Source organism: Mesoplodon densirostris, chromosome 20 (assembly GCF_025265405.1).
Source record: "Mesoplodon densirostris isolate mMesDen1 chromosome 20, mMesDen1 primary haplotype, whole genome shotgun sequence".
Classification (NCBI taxonomy): Eukaryota; Metazoa; Chordata; class Mammalia; order Artiodactyla; family Ziphiidae; genus Mesoplodon; species Mesoplodon densirostris.
The window spans coordinates 8,718,678-8,740,297 of record NC_082680.1 but is presented as its reverse complement, the minus strand read 5'-3'; the positions used below and the strand labels follow the sequence as shown (position 1 = coordinate 8,740,297).

Sequence of the window (21,620 nt, the reverse complement as noted above, 5' to 3'; positions counted from 1 at the left end):
TGCAAAGAGATTCAGTGGTGTTCCTGCTATAGCAGCTCTTTACGATGACTCCTCAAGCAGTTCCTGGAACAAAATAACTAGGATGTTGGGGAAGCAGAAAATATACTCATTTCATTTTTTAAAATGATCTAAGTCCATATCGCTGAAATTAATTTATCTCCTTGAGATATGCCACATCTACACATTTATAAGAATTAGATCATTGACCTTTTTCTTTATGATCCAGTTATCCAAGATCAATGACAAACTGTGCTGTATCTTTCAAATCTGTTACATAAAATAATTATATCAAAGTCAATGCCCTTGGAAATGTTACTATCCCAAGCACTGAAAAAAGCAAAATTTAAGCATAAATTTAATAATCTATAATACAGAAGAAAAGTTAAATATGATGATAAAAGCGTCTTGATATGGTTTGGATTTAATAAATTGGTGACAACATAGGAAAGATTAAGAGCTGACTGTTATATCAACTTTGACTTTGTAAGTTTTATAATTGTGAAATTAGTAAAGACCCTTCAATTAAGAAGAAAATGCTTGGGGAGGTAGGAGCAAAACAGAAACTGGCATAGTTACTGTTAATATTTACTTTTGCGTTTTCCACTTTATAATAACTCCTCATTTGATGCTCAGCATATTTCCACTCCTCTATTAAATGTTTGAATGGGGGATGAGGTACAGCATCAGGGGTAAATAGCTATGGATTCGGCTAATTTTAAGGTAGAAGCAAGGACACAGTCACACAGTTTTTATGACTGTAAATTACGTCCTGGGGGGTGACAAACTAGTTGAGGAAACGCTGAAGACATAAGGTTAAAATATAAAATAGCAACAAAATAAATGCTCAAGACAAAAGGACTTGTGTTTTCTTAAAGAATTTAAAAAGGGGTTGCAATGGTTTAAAAAAGAAGTGACTAAAATTTGGGCTTAAGTGTGAACTTGAGAACTGAGTAAGATTTATGGCTTTAACGGAGATGAAAGGGAAAACGTCATAACAGGAAAAAATGAGTGAAAGTTTGGGTTTAGGCATGGAGTGGTGAGCTGGTTAAGGAACTCTCTGGGAAGAACCCTGCTTTGTAGAGTTTGCTGATTTCTGGTGTCAATAATCCCATGGTGGAGGGGATGCCAAGCTAACAGCTTGGTGTGAGGAACACAGCACTTGGGAGAGACGCACACAGTCGGCTTTTGGGAAGTCAGACCAAGCAAAGCATCGCGTGGAGACAAAAGCATAACATCTGTGTCTGGGAACACTAACAGATGAAAGGGGACAAGTCAGTTCAGACAAGGTGATGGAGCACTGGGGCAGCGTTTTCAAGGGTTTGCACTTAATTCTTGCTGAGTCACTGAAGTGGTCTGGCTGAGAGAGGACAGGTGATGATGAAGGCGTGTGTGTTGGGAGCGGGACTAAGGAGGAGAGTGTAGGATGAAGGCTGAGATTCTGGATGTGGCGCTCATTTCACCACCTTGAAGCTGGTCTGGGTGAGAAGAAAAAAACAACTGGAACGGGACAGTTGGAGTGGGAAAGGGGCGACGTGAAAGACAGTCTGACAGAATAAAAGGGGCAAGCAGGGCAAAATGGAGAGAGTGACTGCAACGTCGCCACAGAGTGAATATCAGACACACAGTGGCAGAAATAGGGAAAAAAGAATATATTTAGGATATCCAAGTGACAGCGTCCTTAAACAGTATCACTTAGTTGAGGGAATCATTGAAAAGAGAAGGGAAGGGACACAGAAATCTGGATTTTGAGGACACCACTCTTTTGACAATAGAAGGTGTAAAATAATTAATAGCACTAAGGAAAAAAAGAAGAGAGATATAAGAGACCTGAGGAACATGCAAGAAAATGAGCATTTCAGGAGGACTAATGGATGCGTGTGGCAGAGTATATCCATAGCAGGAATTTCTCTAGGACACAGGGATGATTTGAAGATGGTGGATCTGACCTCTGGTAATTACCAGCTGGAATACCTTGAACAAGTTATGTTTCCCATCTAACCCTCAGATGCCTCACATGTAAAATACTTCTTTAATAAAATACCTACTGTGAAGATTACACATGAAAAAGTAATGCCTGCTCATAACAAGCAATCAATATGTACTAGTTACCAGCTGTAGTAATAATGTAGTAATAGTACTAGTAGTAATACTAGTTGTAGTAATAGTAGTAGTAGCAGCAGCAGCAGCAGTATGCCCTAACTAAGATAAGTAGCGTTGGGAAGATCTCATGAGACTGCAACACGTCACAGAGGTAACAAAAAAAAAATAGAAAAGTATTCATTAAACAGCATAGACGAAAATATAAACAGCCTGATGAAAACAACACATTTTCATATGAGGACTTAAGCTAAGGCTGTGGATTTGCCTGGTTATATACATGAATAAAAAGTTGGACATGGGTTCTTGTAATAAACTATAATGGAAAATAATTGAAAAAAAGAATATAGATACATCCATATATATAGGTATAACCAAATCACTTTGCTGTACACCTGAAACTAACACAATATTGTAAATCAACCATACTTCAATAAAAAAAAATTCAGACATGGGTTTGTGTCTTAACTCATCATATGCTATCTTTTGGAACCTTCTGAAAATTAAAATTGTGCTTCTTTACCTGTTAAATGAGTGTGAGTATTTATTATTTCAGTGGGGTTTTGAGAGAATTCAGCGATATGATTCAGGTAAAGCACTTAGCACATTTTCTGAATTACATTACGACCTCAATAAATGTAAGTTACACTTTTACGTTTGAAACCATAAAGTGAGTTTTTTCTTAGGAAAGTCAAAACCTAAGAGTCAAAGTATGCTCTTTCCTAAATAATGTCACAGAAAAGACTAAAAATCACAAGGCTTCCAGGAAACTGATTCTAATCTTGCAACAAATCGTAACGAGGAACGCTTGCACTAGTGCAATCCTTCATGGTCTGTCTCCAAAGCCCGAGAGTGTTGCAAGAGTCTTCCAAAGGTATAATTTAATTATCAAGGGGTATCTGCCATTTTTAATGAGAAAAAGATAAAAAAGGAAACTTTGAAGCACGGAGGCCATAAATGTGTGCATTAAATCTTAGAATGCTATGACAATAAGTGATAAAAATACGTAGAAGTCCACAAGGTTTGAGAAACAGGATGAAGAAGAATTTGCATGTTTAAGGAACATATCTAAATTTGTTATTGACTTCACAGGGTGCAGCCATGGTTTCTTAGGTAACGTACAATATTGCTTTAGGGAACAGAATGAGCTGACGTGGGAAGACCCAGCGTGATGTGTCTTGCTTTCGTCAAGTGGAAACTTTTCCAGTGTCAATTCCAAAGCCATTTGCTTAGTCCAGGTATCAGCTCATCACACACCCTCCCTGTATAGCACCTACCTCTGCAAAACGGGGCTGGGAAGTCCCAGGATGCTCCATTCCCAGGGCTGACGATGCAAGTCAGGATGGCGTGACCTTCCAAGATGTAGCCAGAGAGACAGCTATACCGGATCTTGTCTCCTATGTTGAATCTTGTTCCGTGGAGAACTCCTTTCAGTATTTCTCCAGGATTTCCACATGTGTGGCTGGGTAAAACTATTGGGAGAAAAAAAGAGGAGAAAGAAATATAAGTTAAAGGAACATTTTCTACTGAGATCAATTTATATCACAAGACATGGACCACTTTTGAACTACTAAAGTTAGCAAATCTAGGACAAAAATTATCTTAATTTTGTCGAAAAATTAAACAGAGAAATGGATTTGTGTTTTGTAAAATCTGTAATTTAGTACTTTTTAAAAGAAATATTTAAAAAGTATAAATAAGTGGATTTTGTTAAGAGGGGAAGATACAGTTCTGCTTAGATTCAGTGTTCTAAATGACATCTAGATTATTTTTTTAATTAGGAGATTCTAGTCCCACATAGTTAGAAATCAGATAATACAGCAGAATATAGATATCTGAAAAAATCACAGAAATACAGCATGAATGAATATCCATGCCATATTATTCCTCCAGGACCAGCATTGCCTGATACACACCAGTAATAAGTGTTCAATCAATGTTTGATGGATAAACAACTGAATTAGGGCTTCCCTGGTGGCGCAGCGGTTGACAGTCCGCCTGCCGATGCAGGGGACGCGGGATCGTGTCCCGGTCCGGGAAGATCCCACATGCCGCGGAGCGGCTGGGCCCGTGAGCCATGGCCTCTGAGCCTGTGTGTCTGGAGCCCGTGCTCCGCAACGGGAGAGGCCACAACAGTGAGAGGCCCGCGTATCGCAAAAAAACCCCAACAAACAAAAAAACCCAACTGAATTAAATAATAAATTTAAAATGTCATTTGCTGATCTATCAGACTTTTACAAACATTGTACCACTATTATATTCCAAGCCATCGGTAAGGCTCTACGCGTTTGGAGTGTCTGATTCACAAGAAAGTTTTAAGTATCAGGTTTGACAAGGCAAGTATGTCTCACCTGCATTTCAGTGAGACGGCCTTGATTCTGGTCTTTCTTGGCCTCCTCACTGTTCATAGTGATAGGCTTCTCTGCCTAATTCAACTGCCTTGAAACCTAAGGGACACGATGCCATTTCACACTCATAGAACGTACTTTTGAACTTAACTGAGGCACCATTAAGTTGAACAGACGAAGTTGATGATTGTCGGCTACTCTCTCCATATTTCTGGTTTGAATTTAGCATATCATCAGTCAATTAGCTGCTATTATGTAGAATTCAAATAAACCAAGGATCCTACCATTTAAAAAAGAAATCATTTTCCAATAAAAAGTATTTCCAAATGAATAAAATTATTCTATTTCTGTATCCAATTTTTTGCATTGGTATAGGGGTACATTTTGGTATACATGTCTAACACAGAGCACTGTTTCTTTTTTCTTTGTTTGTAAGCAGAGAGATAAACAGACGTTTCCCAGTGAACAGGGAGGGAACTTCAGTGATTTCCAAGATTAATTTTATTTTCGTATTAAATACATACAAACTAAACCATATAGAAACACTTAGAAAACAAATACTACAATTTAGATGTTTCATATTACTGACATGTTTATGAAATCACTATATAGTCACAGTTTTCTCAGTTCTAGTTTTTAGAAAATAATTTCTGAAAACAGTCTACAAAAACCTGTTTGATAACATAATAAAAAATAATTCAGTATAATCTATAATTATCAATGGGCCTTTTATAAAAAAGAAATTCTGTTTTTAATTCCACATTCACCATCCCTAAGGCAATAAATCTGTTTTTTTAAATGTTGTTTAAAAACATTTTTAACTGTCTGGTATTTAACTGCCTATGATTTCCTAAGGTAGAAAACCTTCAATTCTATCTTGGAGGATCATTTTATTTTATGAACCGGGATGCCCAACAGCCAGCCTGAGCCAGGGACCTTATAATCAGAGACAGACGTGAGACATGTGCTGAATTTCCATCATCAGCAGAGAGAGAAAAAGAGATGGGGTTGGGGGGGAATATGTGAATATGAATGCTTTTGGTGTTTTTCTTCCTTGTCCAGAATGAAAATTTTGATTGCAACCAACCTTATAATTTAGGAAAAAAATACTAAAATGTTAATGTGAACAATGTCAGCAAGAGAATAGAAGTAACTGAGGATGATTTAAAACATTTACTTCTCGTTGCAAACAAACACGAAAATGCAAACACGCACATAATATTACGAAGGCATCAGCCATTTCATTAAGACATTATAAAAATATCTTAAATTGTGAAAAATGGACAAAAATGATTATAGGTCTACACAAAGATTTATGATTCAGACACACAAAAAAATGCCAAGACATGAAAACCCAGTGGCTGGACAAGACTAATTTAAAATAAACTCAACCCCATTGTCCCTTCTGCCATTTTTATTTGAACTAACTTTTCAACCAGTTTCCCCGAAGGTGGTGACGGTCTCTTGGTGGCTCCCAGAGCAATAAGGACACATTAAGTATTTAGTATAAATACCTATTGAATTGACTTGGACTCTACATGTAGTTTGCTTTAATCATTCCTTGAAGCAATGTGCACTCTTTCTCATAGATGCTTCAAGAAATTCCTGTTAGGGTGATGGGAATCAGGCACCCAGTGCAGACACTTGTGGCTGTGAAAGAATGTTGAAAGGAGCTCTGGGCTCACTGCTTTCCTCTCACGGCAGGTTTCCACCCATCAGATCCCACGAAGCCAAGTCTGTACACCCAGGGCTTGAAACCTAGGCTGTCGTTCCAATTAGGCTCACTGAAAATCCCTCTATAACACTTCTGCTTTGGCAAGTGCAAATGGTCACAATTCAATGACTTAATTAGGCTATCACATCAAACCTTTGACCCAACTGTTTCAATCATTAAATGGATGCCATGTCAAATCCCTTTCCAGAAGAAAAGTGGAAACATGATACTCAAATAAAATATGTCACTAATATTCATCATAAAATGGGACAAAAGGCTGGCGGACAGAAGTCTGAAATTCATCAGAGGAGCAGCATTTTTAACAGGATGTGCACAATTAATGAAGTTTTGTTAGGGAAGTGCATTTGGAAGCGGGCTCCCCGGAGGGTGAATGTCAGACTATTTGTTTACACTTGGCCTTTCCAGGAGTCTCACTGCAGCTTAAGGAAATGAAACCTCAAATACCCACCTGGCATACACCCCTGGAAATAAAACCAACGATGCGTGATGTGTTTGTCCACAGACTGACCTCCACTCCCCCCTGAAACCTTTGGGAAGGCTTAGAACAATCCACTGTACTCATCTTCCAGAATGCTTTGAAAGCTAGATTTTCAAATCTTGAAACCTGACATGTATCCTCTGTCCTGACTCTCTGAATCGTGGCCATTTGGTGGGACAAGAAGATACAGAGACAGCAGTTATGTGACAAGAGCAAGGAGGATTTCTTAGGGGCGGGGGAGAAATTGAATGCCATTCACTTCCAAAGTCTCTTTCTCCACGTGAAGAACAACATTTCGGGAGATATGCTGTGTAAATACCTATTATGCCTGAAAAGTTACAGGATCTGGATGAGAAGAACTCAAAGAGGAAGTGTTTTAAGTTTAAGGAGTTTTAAGTATACTTCAAGGTGGAAAGTCGTAAGGTTTGGCCAAATTAAAACAGAAAGATCGTTTTTAAATGAAGGATGTAGGAGTGGCAAGTGGCTATAGAAAAGTACCCGGCACAGTGGGTTATGTGGATCAGTATCAGACAGACTTGCGTTTCTCCTCCAGAAACAGACCGTATAACGTTGGACAAATTACTTAAATCTCAGTCTCTATGTCTTGACAAGGGGAACTAAAAATAAAACCTAGCAACAGGGCGTGCTGTGACACATGTATGAGGTAATGCAGATTCAACAGTTAGCAGGGACCATGGAAGAGAATAAGTGCTCAATATATATTAGCAATTTCAAATTTATTTTCCCAGTTCTAAAGCACCATGTGGACTTTACGGAAATCACACAAACTTAAAAGTATGCAGCAGTTCTGATATATACCAATTTCAGAAGCAATAGAACTAGAAAGAGTCTGCTAGAGTCAATATTGTCATTAAAATAAGAACATAGTCATTAAAATAAGAACATCGTCATTAAAAGGGGAAGCAAAGGAGAAAGACATTCCAGTTTTTAGCCATATTAATTCAACTTCATTATTCGTGCTCTACTGTAATAATAATTAGTAACACTTATATAGCAGGTGCTATTAGCTAGACACTGTTTCAAGTGGTTTATATATGTTAACAGTATATATGAAGTCAGTCCCATTATTATCCCCCTTTTAGAGAGGAAGAAACTGTGGCACAGAGAGGTTAAGCAACTTTCTCATGGCCACACAGCTGGCAAGTACTGGTGATAGGATTTGCACATGGTGGACCCAGCATTTCTGCCCTTCAGCACTACAATAAACTTTCTTATGAAACTGTTGTCAACATCAAAAGAACTAAAGAGAATAAAATGCCATTAAGTCTGTCATGTTCTCAATAGAGCTTTGTTTGATACAATAAAAGGAATATAAGGATTTGGGAGAGTTACGATGTCTCCTCAGGTAAAACTGAAGGCAAAATGATTACATGACTTTTTAAAAATAAGTTTCAAGCTCTCAGGTAAATTTGCAGCATGGGAGAAAGGAGTCAGGAGGGACTGTGTAACAAAGTTAAAACAAGAAAATGACAAGTTGGCAGAGGGACTTGAAATCTTAGAGGCTGGATTTTCAAAAGACTTTGAATGGCAGTTGTAAGACATAATCTTATAAGAAGTGAGAACACAAAAATGTCCGTTGGAAAATGATTTTGACTGTGTGACCCGAGTTTTGCGGAGTGTAAAGCATGTATGGCCAGGTGACCCCTGGGATGAGCTTATTGGTCTCACACTTTCATTTTTCGGGTTGACCTTTCATTGGTTTATATCTTGAAGTATAAGGGAGACGCTGTTTTCACCTCACCAACCTGGATCTACGAGCAGCTGAACCTTTACCACCCCAAACAATGCAGGCATCCATTCAGATATAAATGACAGTAAGTCTATGATCAAGGAACTGAATGGCAAATCAAGAGTTAACTACTGAGGAAGAAACAGCAACAAGAGGAAGAATTTATGATGGTGACCCAGGAAAACAGAGTGTATGAATATGGCCATGATGGCCACAGATGCAGACTAGTAGCTTCGGATGTGAACGTGAGTACGCTTTGTTTCTAAGCCTGTTCCCCGTCTCCATGGTGTACCCTAGAATTACAAGAAAACAGGTGACAACCAGAAAAGTTCCCAAGTGTCCTGATTTACAGAGTAACGATGGAGGGAAGAAAAAAGAAAACTAATTGGGACCCCAGATGTAAATCTTCTGGAATACCCAAAGTTAATGGGGGAGGAGGGATTAATGATTAAACAAAATAGAAAAATGGCCAAAAAGTTAAGATCAAGACCAAACAGCTAGGAGTCCAGCTGAGAAGCAATCATGGAAGAATGGATGCGTGGTAAAATCAACAGTTGACAATGAAGCATAAGTGACTGACGTACAAAAAGGAGCACAGCAACAAGAAATAACAGCAGGTGAACTTTCCAGTTATCACTGAATTGCTGAAGAGAAAACTGCGTGTATGTTAATTTCCTCATGTAAATTTACCTGTACTTCTGCCACAAGGTAGATCCCCAGTGCTTTCATTAATGACTTATAAGCAGATATACAATTTTTTATGACCATCTTTCTTCTTCTCAGAAGTGAACTTTACACTCAATACATGGATGTTCAATTGATTACAAGTTGCTCAATATTTATAGAATGATGAGGTAAGAGTATTTCTAAAAATTGAAAAGGACATTGAAACAAACGTGACCACAAGCCCTGGTAGATATCAGATTAATGAGAGCAAAGAAGCCAGCAACCACTCAGGAACTGATCAAAATGACCTGTGCCCCGTGCTAAACAATGCTTCATGATATCCATATAACAAGGACAGTAAGACCCACTCCAAAGGTTAAATGTTACACTAAATGCCACTAGGGATGGTTAACAAAATTGAATTAAAGTGATTCTAGAAAACAATTCTAAACTATTTCTGAGTCACAGTTCATTTATTAATTCAAATTTTTAAAAATCTCACTATAACACTTCTTCTATGAGCTAAGTTTCAGGTATTGGATTTACCTTCCTACTTTAATAAAGTTTTAAAAAAATCAAAATTTATTTTTTTTTTAATGGCTCTCAAAGCACTGGACATCAGTCAGTGTTGGAACACGACCCTTGAGAGATGGGAATTAAATGAGAATCCCTAAAATTTCTCTAGCTTATTTCTTGGAGAGAGTTAGGGACCAAAGGCGCAGGGAATAGAAACCCAGGTTGAGTCCGACAGTCCCCCTGAGTTGAGACAGAGATGAGAGCCCCGGGGTGTCAGAGAAGCTAAATTTCACAGGAGGAAGAGGGCTCCAGAGACCTACAGAGGGCCCCTCTTGAATATGGGGTGAGTTCTTACGAATGCATGCATGGAAAGAAATGACCCAAGGCTAGTGAAAGAATTACCAAGGGCTTAGAAGCAAAAGGGCCCAGGATGCTTGCAGGGCTGAGAAGAATACCTTTCCCAACAGTGGGAACAAAAACCTCCATCATTTCACTGGACACAAGTTAGTGTACCAAGAAGGCTCTAAGCTCAGCAGTGGGGAAAACACACTCTAGAGTGAATGCTGCCTGAGTCACGTATCAGAAATCTTACAAGCAACCGGATCAGAGTCGGGCGAGGCTAGTGAGGGGCTTTGCATGGAGAATCTGAGGGGCTCTCACTACCTGGGTTATTCAACTGCACGGTCATCACCGGCACAGCCTGAGAGTGAACGTCCACTTAAACTTTCACCCGAGGTTCCTAACTTGACTCACTCCTCATGCAGCCTGAGAAAGCAGTATCTGTAAGGATCCAACTGTTCCAAGAACTTTAACTACATCCAAAAATCTTCTGGGGAATACAAAAATATCCAACACCCTCCAAATTAAGATTCACGATATCTGGTATCCAATCAAGCATGCCAACAGGCAAAACGATAAAATCCATAATGAGGAAAAAGAAGAATAAAAAATTAGCCAGAATTGACACAGATGGCTGAATTAGCAGACAACAGCATTAAAATGGTTATAATAATTGTATTCTATGTCTTGAAGAAGGTAAAGACCAAACACATTAACTAGACACATGGCGGGGGGAAAGGCAGAGATGATTAGATTGGATTTTAAAAAGACAGTGATACACCGATGCCAAGAAACACACTTTAAAGACACAAAGCAACAAAAGTAAAATGAGAAATATTAATCAAAAGAATACTAACATTAATCAAAAGAACACTTAAGTTGCTATGTTAACATCACACAGTTTTAATGCAATATAATATAACCAAGGTTAAAGAGGGTTATCTCACAATGTTGAAAGGGTGAACACAGCAATCCTAAACATTTGTGTATCGAATAACAAAGCTTCAATATACATGAGGCAAACACTGATAGAACTGCAAGGAGAAATGAATAAAACCAAGTTATAGTTGGAGATTTCCACACTACTCTCTTAATTGACAGAAAATCACTAAGCATATAGAAGCCTTGAACAAAACTATCAACCAACTTCTAATCAATAGTTAAAAAAAATAAGTCAAAAGGGATATTAGGAAATCTTTGAACTAGACGAACATGTTAAAACAACATATCAAAGTTGTGGGATGCATTGATAATCATGCTGTTAGGAAAAGTCACAGCATACAGAGTTTATATCATGAAAGGAGAAAGATCTCAAACAAATCACTTAAGACTCCATCACGAGTAACTGAAGACACTGTCAAGTACGGAAGACAAAAGTAGACATCATACGTCAATAAAGCTGTTAACAAATAATGTCAATGTATTTCATGCCTCCTTTCTCCCACAAATACATTCCACGTTGTTATCAGTGATCTGACTGCAAAGATGAAGATGCCTCAGATCCTGCCCTGGAGATGGCACACAGTCTGGGAGAAGCAGATGAGGAAGCAGTTTCAACAAAGCGTCTTAAGAGCTGACGCAGAGGCTTGTGGATAGACTACGAGGGTAAGAAGGAGTTGTGAAGGTCTGAGCAAAGGAAGAGACTTAAAGGGAGGAAACACATCTCTCTCTAGCTCTAGCTCAATTTCAAGCAGACTGCTGGAAGGGACTTCCGGCCAGGGAAAACATGAAGCATGCAGATATGCGACACTTTGGAAGGAGGAGTTCTGGAGAAAACACACAGGTGCAGGTAGCCTGCGGGGGCCGCTGGGTATCCATCTTGAAAAGGTGACATGAATGCAGAATGGTCAGTTTGTAGTTATAAAAGACCAAGTGTATTCTTATAATCTTACCAGTGGAAGGCTGTAGGTGATGGTCAACATTTATTACAGTGCTTCAAATCACAATTTTAATTACCTTAAAATTATAATATTTAGCACTTGCTGAACATCTGGGTTAAACACTCAGACACTTCATCTATGCTACTGCTAATTCCCCAAAGAGGCATCATTTTCCAAATTTACCTACAAAGAAGATGGGGAACTTGGTTGAGGTAACACAGATGAACCCACGTCTGTATAAACCTGGGACATTTCCACCACCAGGCTGCTCGTGTTGATATAACTGAAATGCTTTGAAATAGAACTGTAATGTTAGAAATAATTTGGGGACAGTTTAATGGGAAAAAAAAAGCTGAAGAACTAGGAACTGAGATCTTGTCCTTTCTTGCCCATTAGCCGTCTTCCTCTGTGATATCATATTTTATTTTCCATCTTAACAGTGAGAAACAGAAAGAGAGAAGGATAAACTCATCAATTATATAAGGTGAGAATTCTGGACAACAACTGCTATTTCAATGTATATAAGTTCTGGTGCCTTTCTCGACACTTCTTCCTGTGAAGTGAAAAATGCAAATGCCAAAGGGAAATTGGAGAAAGCATCTTTGAGGATTACTGCAACATTTAAAACTTAAACAAAATACAGTTATCATTTATTATTTCCTTCCTGGGACACTGTCTTAAGCTACAGAAAATCCAGTCAAGTTTTTTCTATTCCAAACTCGAAGCTCCTTCCTCCCTCCTTCCCTCCCTCACTATTATTTTTTCCTTCTAAATTTATTGAGCTACAATTGATACTAAGCTCTATATTAGTTGAGGGTGTACGGCATACTGATTTGACCTACACACGTTACATACATTGTGAAATGATGACCACAATAACTGCAGTGAACATCCATGATCTCGTATAGATGCAAAAAAAAAGAAAAAGAAAAAAATGTTTCCTTGTGATGAGAACTCTTAGGATTCTCAACTCCAGGCTCCAAGACTCTTAACCGTAAAGGGGGCTCAGCTTGATTTACCTGCAGTCATGTCCCTCCAGAGGGAGGGATGAGGAAACTTCATTCTCCAGGTGAGGCTACCTCCGACTGAGCAACAGGAAGCCTCCCTTCATCCAGGCCTCAATCGCAGAGCTACAGCCTGGTTCCCTGGGACGCCGACCCTTGACACAGGGGTTGGGTGCAGGCACTTAACCTGGTGGGGCTGGGGGAGGAGAGGCAGCGGGCTGGGCAGAGAAAGGTCCTGAGCTGCAGGGCAGTCATGACAGAGCCGCAGACCATCCTCCAGGGAGCTCTGGGTTTGGGTTGGTTTCCGGATTGTCTCAACTTGGGGTGAGGCCACAGCGCTTCCAGCAGACTACCCAGTTATGAGATGAGGCTCCCCCCCACCCACAAACACACACACTGACAGGTGTCACCTTAGACGCAGCAGCTCCCTCCGGCCAGGATCCATTCCCGGAGATGGTCTTAAGCAGGAGTTTCCAGCTGCCAAACTCCCGGCACGCCACACCTTCTGGCCCTGACCCACCTCTCCAGGGGCCCACTGGCATCACGAGAAAGGCCACACCCTTCCTTGTCCACTACCTTCTCACCTTCTGTGTTATTGCCACATGGTACCCTGAATGCAAAGCTTTCTGGTAACAGCTTTTCTTGTAAATCTGAAGGTTTAGGTATATTCCAGGAAATTAAAAAAAAAACAAAAAACACCTCCATGAACTACATATTAAATAGGACTAGTTTCAGATCCCACAGGGAAGTAAAAAATACAAACAAACAAACAGAGTTAAACCTTCCATTGCAGTGAGGAGGCCTGGGGACAATCAAACTCACCTGGAGGCTGCTGGGGAGAAGGTCTGCCCCTCCCCCAGGGCATGAGGACACCCAAATCAGCACGAAGCAGTTACAGAAGAGGGGTCTGCACCCTCAGAGCCCCCAAAATGAGGAACGGGACGAAAGGCAGAGGAGGGGTTTATCACCGGCAAAGCCTGTTAATAACTGACGCCCGTGGGCCCCCTGGAGAGGTGGGTCAGGGCCAGAAGGTGTGGGGTGCCAGGTTTGGGAGGCGGGGGGACAGTGGGCGAGCAGCTTGGCACTAAGGAACTCACGAGCAAGAGGGAAGATGAAGACTCTTATTTTTTCCAACTATTCTAAAGGAAGAGCATCCTCGCAGGGGCAGGCAGACAAAAAGCTTATCAGCTGTGCATGATATGAGCAGACTGAATGTTTCAAGGACAGTATAATTTAAAACAGTGCTCCCTTAGTGCTAATCAATGGAAAGTGCTAGCAGCAGGTGGAGATCACTAGCTTGGAGCCATCTGACAGGCTCCTGATGCTGGAGTCCAAATGCCGAGCTGAACACGAGGGGAGGAGAGCCGGGCCCAAACAGAGCCAGGGCCCCCCGGACACGGGTGCAGTCATGGCTCCAACAGGGTGCAGAGTTTTCAGAATGAAACAAACTCAAGAATATTCATGCTATTAGTGGTGACTTAGGAAAAGAGCAAATTACTTTTAGGAAGAGAGTTATAGCAGAAATAATTTTAAAGAGACAACACAGTGTACTCAAAGCAATAACTATAAGATTCAAAGGCTAAAATAAAACATGAGAACACAAGTGACCTATAAAATACAAAGATTAAATTACACACAGAAGTAATTTTCAGCCATTACAAGAGATGGCGTTTCCACATCCTGACCACGCACTGTTTCTTTCAGGCTCTTGGCATTGCCTGATTGGTTTTTTTATAACATTAGGATATTTATGCCTATATTCATGTACACGTACACAACACATACACACACCCACACGTGTGTCATATGAAGTGCATAGAAAAATATACGTCTGAGTAATTCAAATCAAGTACATACATTAGATCCCTGTACACGGAAGTAGATATAATTTAAAATAATGGTTCTGTAATTTCATTTAGATACATAGCATAGGTTTTATAGCAATTAAAAGCACTTCTTTTAATTTTAACATACATTTGTACAGAAAATAATGAAAGGAGTTTAATGATTTCTAAGAGTCATATGGCTTTATCTATTATTTCCAATTAATAAATTCTTGGCTGTCACTCAGGCTAACCTGACTTTTTCTTCATTGGGAGCCTGCACCTACCTTCTAAAAATAGTCTTAAATTAAAGCTATGGACATAAGCAGTTTCAGTTTACCAGGCATTGGTGTATTACTAATTTATGATTTTCACATTCATTTGAACTTAAAAGCTTTTTCCATGATTGAATTCATATAAAGAGCTCAAGCTTTATTAAAAAGAAAGTCTTTTGGAAAAGGTTAAAACATGCTTCTTTGTCATGTATTATCACACACACACACATACACACACACACACACACACACACACACACACACACACACACCCTCTTCAATATCCCTCTGGCTATCCCTTCTCCTGTGCATTTTTCCATCTATTTTCGGCACCACGGAAAGGGACCTTTTTACAACACAGTCAGGTCAGGCCCACCCCTACTGAGGGCCTTCCTACTGAAGTCAGAATAAAACCCAGACCCCTTAGTAGGTGCTGCGACACCCACGTGGCCCAGCCCCTCACTACTTCTCTGACCATAACTCCTAAACCTCTCGTTGTGCGTCAGCCTCATAGGTCTTCCCCAAGGTTTTTTTTTTTTTTTTTTTTGCGGTACGCGGGCCTCTCACCGTTGTGGCCTCCCCCGTTGCGGAGCACAGGCTCCGGACGCGCAGGCTCAGCGGCCATGGCTCACGGGCCCAGCTGCTCCGCGGCACGCGGGACCCTCCCGGACCGGGGCACGAAACCGCGTCCCCTGCATCGGCAGGCGGACTCTCAACCACTGCGCCACCAGGGAAGCCCTTCCACCAAGGTTCTTGAAGAGGATGCGGAGCGCCCTGCCTCCTCTGAGCCCGCACAAGCTTTATTACCTCTGCTCAGATTACCGCCCCCTCCACCCCTCCCCAGACCTTCACGTGATTTTTGTTATCCCTCGCGTCTCAGCTTGATCACCATCATTTTTCAAAGCTTTCTCGTCCAGCTGACCTAAAATAACTCTGTTCTTCCCTCTTAGTATTTTCTATCGCGTCATGTTTTAGTTTCTTCCCATCAGTACTACAATTTTAAATGATTTCATTTGCTTGTTTACCGGTATCTATTCCACCCCAGAATTGAGTTGAAGGAGAGAAGGCTTATTAGTTCTCTGATTGACGTTTGTATCCACAACACCTGCAATAGCACTTAATATATAGTGGAGACTTCATACACGCCGTATGGAATAAATGAATTAATCACTGAATGAGTGAATGAATGCACACACTGGTTGGGTGGGAAATTCTGAATTCCCAAGAAGTGGAATCTTTATCTTAATCAGAGTCTTTATCTGATGATGACAATTCTTAACATCTTAGGAAAGATCCTGAAACTCAAAGAGAATTTCAAACACTCCAGGAATAAATAGTGGGTTGGCCAAAAAGTTCATTTGGTTTTAAGTAAAAATAAAAGACATTTTTCATTTTCACGAACTTCACTGAACACCATATTCACTAGCCGAATGAACTTTTTGGCCAACCCAATACAAGCGGGCCTGTACACGAAGCCTGAATTAATCTCCATTCACATCAATGAGGAGGACTCACGTGCTCTGGACAGGAAGGGAAGGCCCTGGACATTGCAGGAGTCACGTGACCTAAGCTAACATACAGAGACCTACAACACTCACTCCTGTAGGGTGCTAAAAGCCTGCTCTTTATTTGTTTCCAAGTGTAGTGCCCTGAGTTACAGCCGCCTTTTTAAAAGAGAGAACCAGGAAACAAAAAGAAAAAAGGGCAAAAGAATCCCGCTGGGAATCTGTGCTGTGAGCAGACCTCCTGTGGACAAACTCTTGTGGGAACAACGCCAAACTTGGTGGATTTCTTCAAGTGTGCACATAAATTCATCTAGGTTTTGAAGAGTCAAGAAAATAGATGACAAAGTCAAGTCAGACTAGGCAGTTTCTTTAAATTTTGGCCTGACACCGGGCGGCTGAGCAAGTCCCATAGCATACGTTAGCTAAATGAAGCTGCAAGGTTGAACATGCTGGAGCAGAATTAAAAGCACTCTGTGAATATAAAGAGAATGGCGCGTAGGAAATCAATTCTGAGAAGCAGCATCCCATAATCAGGTGGATTTCTAATATCAACATGATCAACATTGTGCTCACCACATTATATAAGAACAAATTACATTCAGATAACTTGTCATGTATAGCATAAGGGGTGTGCAAGGGCTTCTAGATTTTCACTTGGACGTGATTCATATTTGGGACCTTATGTTAGAGGGGGAACCAGAATGCTGTTAAGTCTCCAATTTTTATTAGAATGATCAATAACTTTTACTCAAAATTGGGTGAATTATTGATGAGGCTTGAAATTAGTTACTATAATTATGAAAGGATAATGTATAGATCAGAAGACTTATTTATTCAACATATACTTGCTAACTTTCTGTTATTTACATTACAAATATGTAAGAATCTTACAAAGAGGCTTGAGAGATGGCTTTTTTCACCAGAGTGGCTGCAACTCTCCATGTGGGGGTGGAGGCTCGCCTTACCCCACGTGGAATTTCCCGTGAAGATCACGGCAGAGCTGAATTTCAGTCCTATATCTGCTTATGGACATGTCACTGTGGCAGACTGGTAGTGGTCTCTCAATAGCTAAGCTCCTCTCTTTTCTTAGAACGGACCTCCCCCCACCACCGCCAAGTTTTAACTAATGTTATGAACGGAATGTTTGTGTCCCCCTAAAACTCAGAGGTTGGGATACAAACCCCTCAGGTTATGACAATTGGAGGTGGAGCCTTTGTGAGGTGATTAGATCACTAGGGTGAAGCCCTCATGAATGGGATTGGTGTCCTGATAAAAGGGACCCCAGAGAGCTGCCTCACCCCCTTTCCCCATGTGGACACAGAATTAGAAGTCAGCAGGCTGCAGTCTGGAAGACAGCCTTCACCAGAGCTGGACCCCGCCGGACCCTGCTCTCAAACTTCCAGCCTCCAGAACTCAGAAATAAATTCCTGTTGTGGACAAGCCGCCCAGTCTATACTACTTTGTTATACCAGCCTGAACTGACAAAGACAGCTGAACATATGGCCACACAGAGAGGATCATGTGTCCTCATCTCTCTTGAAAACAGGCGGGGATAGATGATGAAGTCCAGAGCAGGGAGATGTGATGGGGAGTGAAGGGTGCCACGTGCAGATGCCTCACAAGGGAGCTGCCTACCCTTTGCTCTCTCTTCTCTCCACTGGAAAACTGGAGAGGGGTTGGTGGGCTGATCTGCCTATGACCACATAGATAAGGACAGGAATTTAAGGAATGGCTACCTGAGTAAATAACATATGGAATGGAGTCATCTGCCCAAGCTGGACTTCCTTCCCACCCCTAAACAGTTGCATTAGAGAGAGAAGTAAACTTCTTCCCAGCCTCAGCCACTGTATTTTGGAGTCTTTTTGTTATAAGAGTTTAGTCTGTGCCCTAGTGAATGCAATCATCTGAAATGTTGACAATTGTAACATCTATAAAATTCATCACTCTTCCTAGTATGCTGTGATTTTGGATGTATGTAACTGATTTTCCTTCCAGACCGTAAAACACAGATTAGGAAACTTCTCTGATTAATTATGTAATGAACAGACCCGATAATAGTGACTTACATGACTAAGTTTAGCAAATGTTAATTCCTGTGTTTGCATAGTAAATGTTTGGGAGTTTTGTAAGGTGTCATTTCCTGAAGATTTAAGATGACAACTATCTTTATCTGGACATATAATAATGAAAATAGAAGCTTCATCAACATCTATTTATCTGCAGCAAAAACTATTTAGAAAGGATGTGTTTAAATACATTGTAATGTATAGAATGTATGTGCATTTGTACCCTGAGCTCCATGATTTCTCCTTTAAATCCATAGACTTATTGAGAAATGAAAAGTTTTCATTCAGAACTGCTTTTTTCGTTCGTATATTATTAGATGATAACAAAAACATGGCCCACCTACTTAAAAGCAGTTTGAGAAAAGAATATCTCCTATATATTCAACTAGTTAAAACTCTGTAGTTTTCTTATTCAGTAGCTGAATAAAATTAGCTTGGAAAACAAGATTATTTTACTCAAGTGAATACATGTTAAACAATTTCCATAATACCATTGTTGTTATCTTGAGAGATTTCAATCATCTTCCTCAATAACTTTTCCTAAGCTAAAAAAAATCCCGGGGCTTCCCTGGTGGCGCAGTGGTTGAGAGTCCACCTGCCGATGCAGGGGACGCGGGTTCATGCCCCAGTCCGGGAAGATCCCACAGGCCGCGGAGCGGCTGGGCCCGTGAGCCATGGTCGCTGAGCCTGCGCGTCTGGAGCCTGTGCTCCGCAATGGGAGAGGCCACAACGGTGAGAGGCTCACATACCGCAAAAAAAAAAAAAAAAAAAAATCCCTCTTTATAACTACAAGTTTTACAGTACTACCTATTAATTGATCTAATACATATTTTAAGCTCATTAAACATTCCAAAATCACATCATATCAGCTTTGTGAAGAGAAAACATTGTTAATATATTATATAAAATGTTTATATAAATTATTTCCTAAAACTAACGGTCAAAATCAGTTCATGCTGAATAATCTCAAGAATTGTAATGGATATAAAATGTTAGTAGAAAAATATTAAAACGAAAAGACTTCAATGTAATTTCAGATGCCACCAAAATAATGGTACTGGAATTTTAAAAAATCACCATGTATTTAGTTAGAGATAAAAACGTGCTGTCATATACAACTAATTGGCTTGGTTATTTAATGTCTAAATAAATAAAATCTTTAGGAAAAAAATGATCAATAAATATTATTTGTACTTCAAATGACTAACACTGAAAAAAATAGTAGGATTGATTTACAAGGTGTAATTTTTTCTTTTTACTATGCTAGGTTTATAAACTTAGTAAAAATATAAATATAGAAAAATAGTAAAATATAGGTTCTATAAATATAGTAAACACTTGAGGAATAAAGTAATTGATATTTAAGCTTTTAAATAAAAATGTGTACTCATTCTGCCTGGATTGTCCCCTCCTGAAAGGCTCACTTTCCAGAGACTATACAGATTTTCTTTTGTGAAATGTAACTCAACTATGGGAATCTCTGTTTTGATATTGGAGAATTGCTAATTACTTCTGTTATTATTTGAAAAAGAAGCAGCTGAGGCTTTAGAAGAGAAAGAGGAGGATGTGTCAGAAGGAGAGAGGGCTTTTGCCCTGATAGAGAAAGAGAGTCAATCTGGGCATGGGAACTGTCCAGGATTAATTACGGGTGGGGCTGTAGGCAGGGGGCATGGGGGTGTGCATCAGTAATGCCGAAGAAGAATTGGTGTTACAAGTGAGGGAACTGGGGAAATACGTATTCCTCTGTATGGAAATTCAAAGAAAGTGTACTCATCCTCACAGCCTTTCCCATTATTCTCTTTACTTGGGACCACCCAAAGCTCCAAGATAAAGAACATGATGCACTGCATGATCGATGCAAACATCAGAAAGGCAGTGGTCACTCATCATTTATTTAGGTGACTGGACAGAAAGGGAAAAACGAAACAACTCTCTCTTAGTATGTTTAACATTTGCAATAACAAAAGAATATGTAAGCTTCTCACTGAAGTGTGGAGGAAAGAGATAAGACCAGCCTCTACTAAGTAAGGAAAGCATGAACGAAAATTAATCCCACAATGCCCGTTGTGATTAATTTATGACGTGCAAAATGCCAGCCACCTATTATTTGTTTATTGTGTTATCTTTGTTGCTACATTATTGTGAATATAAATACACAAGATGGGCTTTAGCAGGCCGATCTGCTCACTCCCAGGGTTTCCCCATATGTGGAAAATCCCTCAACCCCAGTTCTCCCACAGGAGGACTTATAGGAACCCAGCACTGCAGATGAGACTGGAGTCATTTTAAGGGATAAACACGACTGTGGAATTCTGACTTCACAGACAGCCTACCTCTATAATGTGAGGAATTCTTCAACGTGGAAGTATTGAAAATTAAAAGGGATAAAAAGTAACAGAAGTATAAGTAATGGTAATAAATCACAGAAATGACTGTCAGTCTTACCCTCCCCATCCGTAAAGCTTACATAGCTCCCTCTAAGACTGTATAAGATATTCAATGACCTTAGATTTAGATTTTCAATGATCTTAGCCTTTGCTTCTTACCAAATAAACTGTTCTCATGACCAGCTTAGCTCTTGAGTTGCTTAGTATCTGAAAAGGAGTAATCTGCTTTGCAGCTAGTTACCTTCACTAATCAAATTTATTTTTGATGGCCCTTCAGCTTAGAAGAAATGTATACTGTCTATTGGGAGGTCAGTTTTTCTGTAACTCAGCAACTTCTGAGTGCACTGGCAAAGTGAATGAATTAATGAATTATCCACTAATTACTGATAGAGATTCTTAATTATCTCTAGTTTTAGTCAGGGGATGTAAAAACCTCTGCTGTCTGGCCGGGGAGCTCCCCATCTAGTCGGGAGGACAGCCTGAGGATAACGAGGAAACAGTAGGACGACTGGTGTGATAAAGACAAAGCCAGGAGGACCAAACAGGAGAGGGGAAGAAGTGGACACTGCTCGAGGACAGGGGAGGGCTCATGGCGTGTGCTGAGACCAGGAGGAGGCCAGACTTGCCACGGCTGGGGAGGAAAGGCATCCCGGGCTACAGGAGAGGTCTGTACAAGGCTCACTTCCTCAGAGTAATTGCATGATAAACACAGTGACCAAACAGATGTCGGCAAGATGAAGGCATCTCATGT

The 21,620-nt window shown here is 40.2% G+C and overlaps 1 protein-coding gene across 1 annotated transcript in view; it reads right to left on the bottom strand.

Moving 5' to 3' along the window:
• The window catches only part of CSMD1 (CUB and Sushi multiple domains 1), a 1,461,432-nt gene that overhangs the window by 878,392 nt on the left and 561,420 nt on the right, over nt 1-21,620 (bottom strand). The window contains exon 6 of the mRNA XM_060085850.1: nt 3,375-3,569. Coding sequence (XP_059941833.1) covers nt 3,375-3,569 — 195 coding nt within the window. The remainder of the gene's footprint in view (nt 1-3,374; nt 3,570-21,620) is intronic.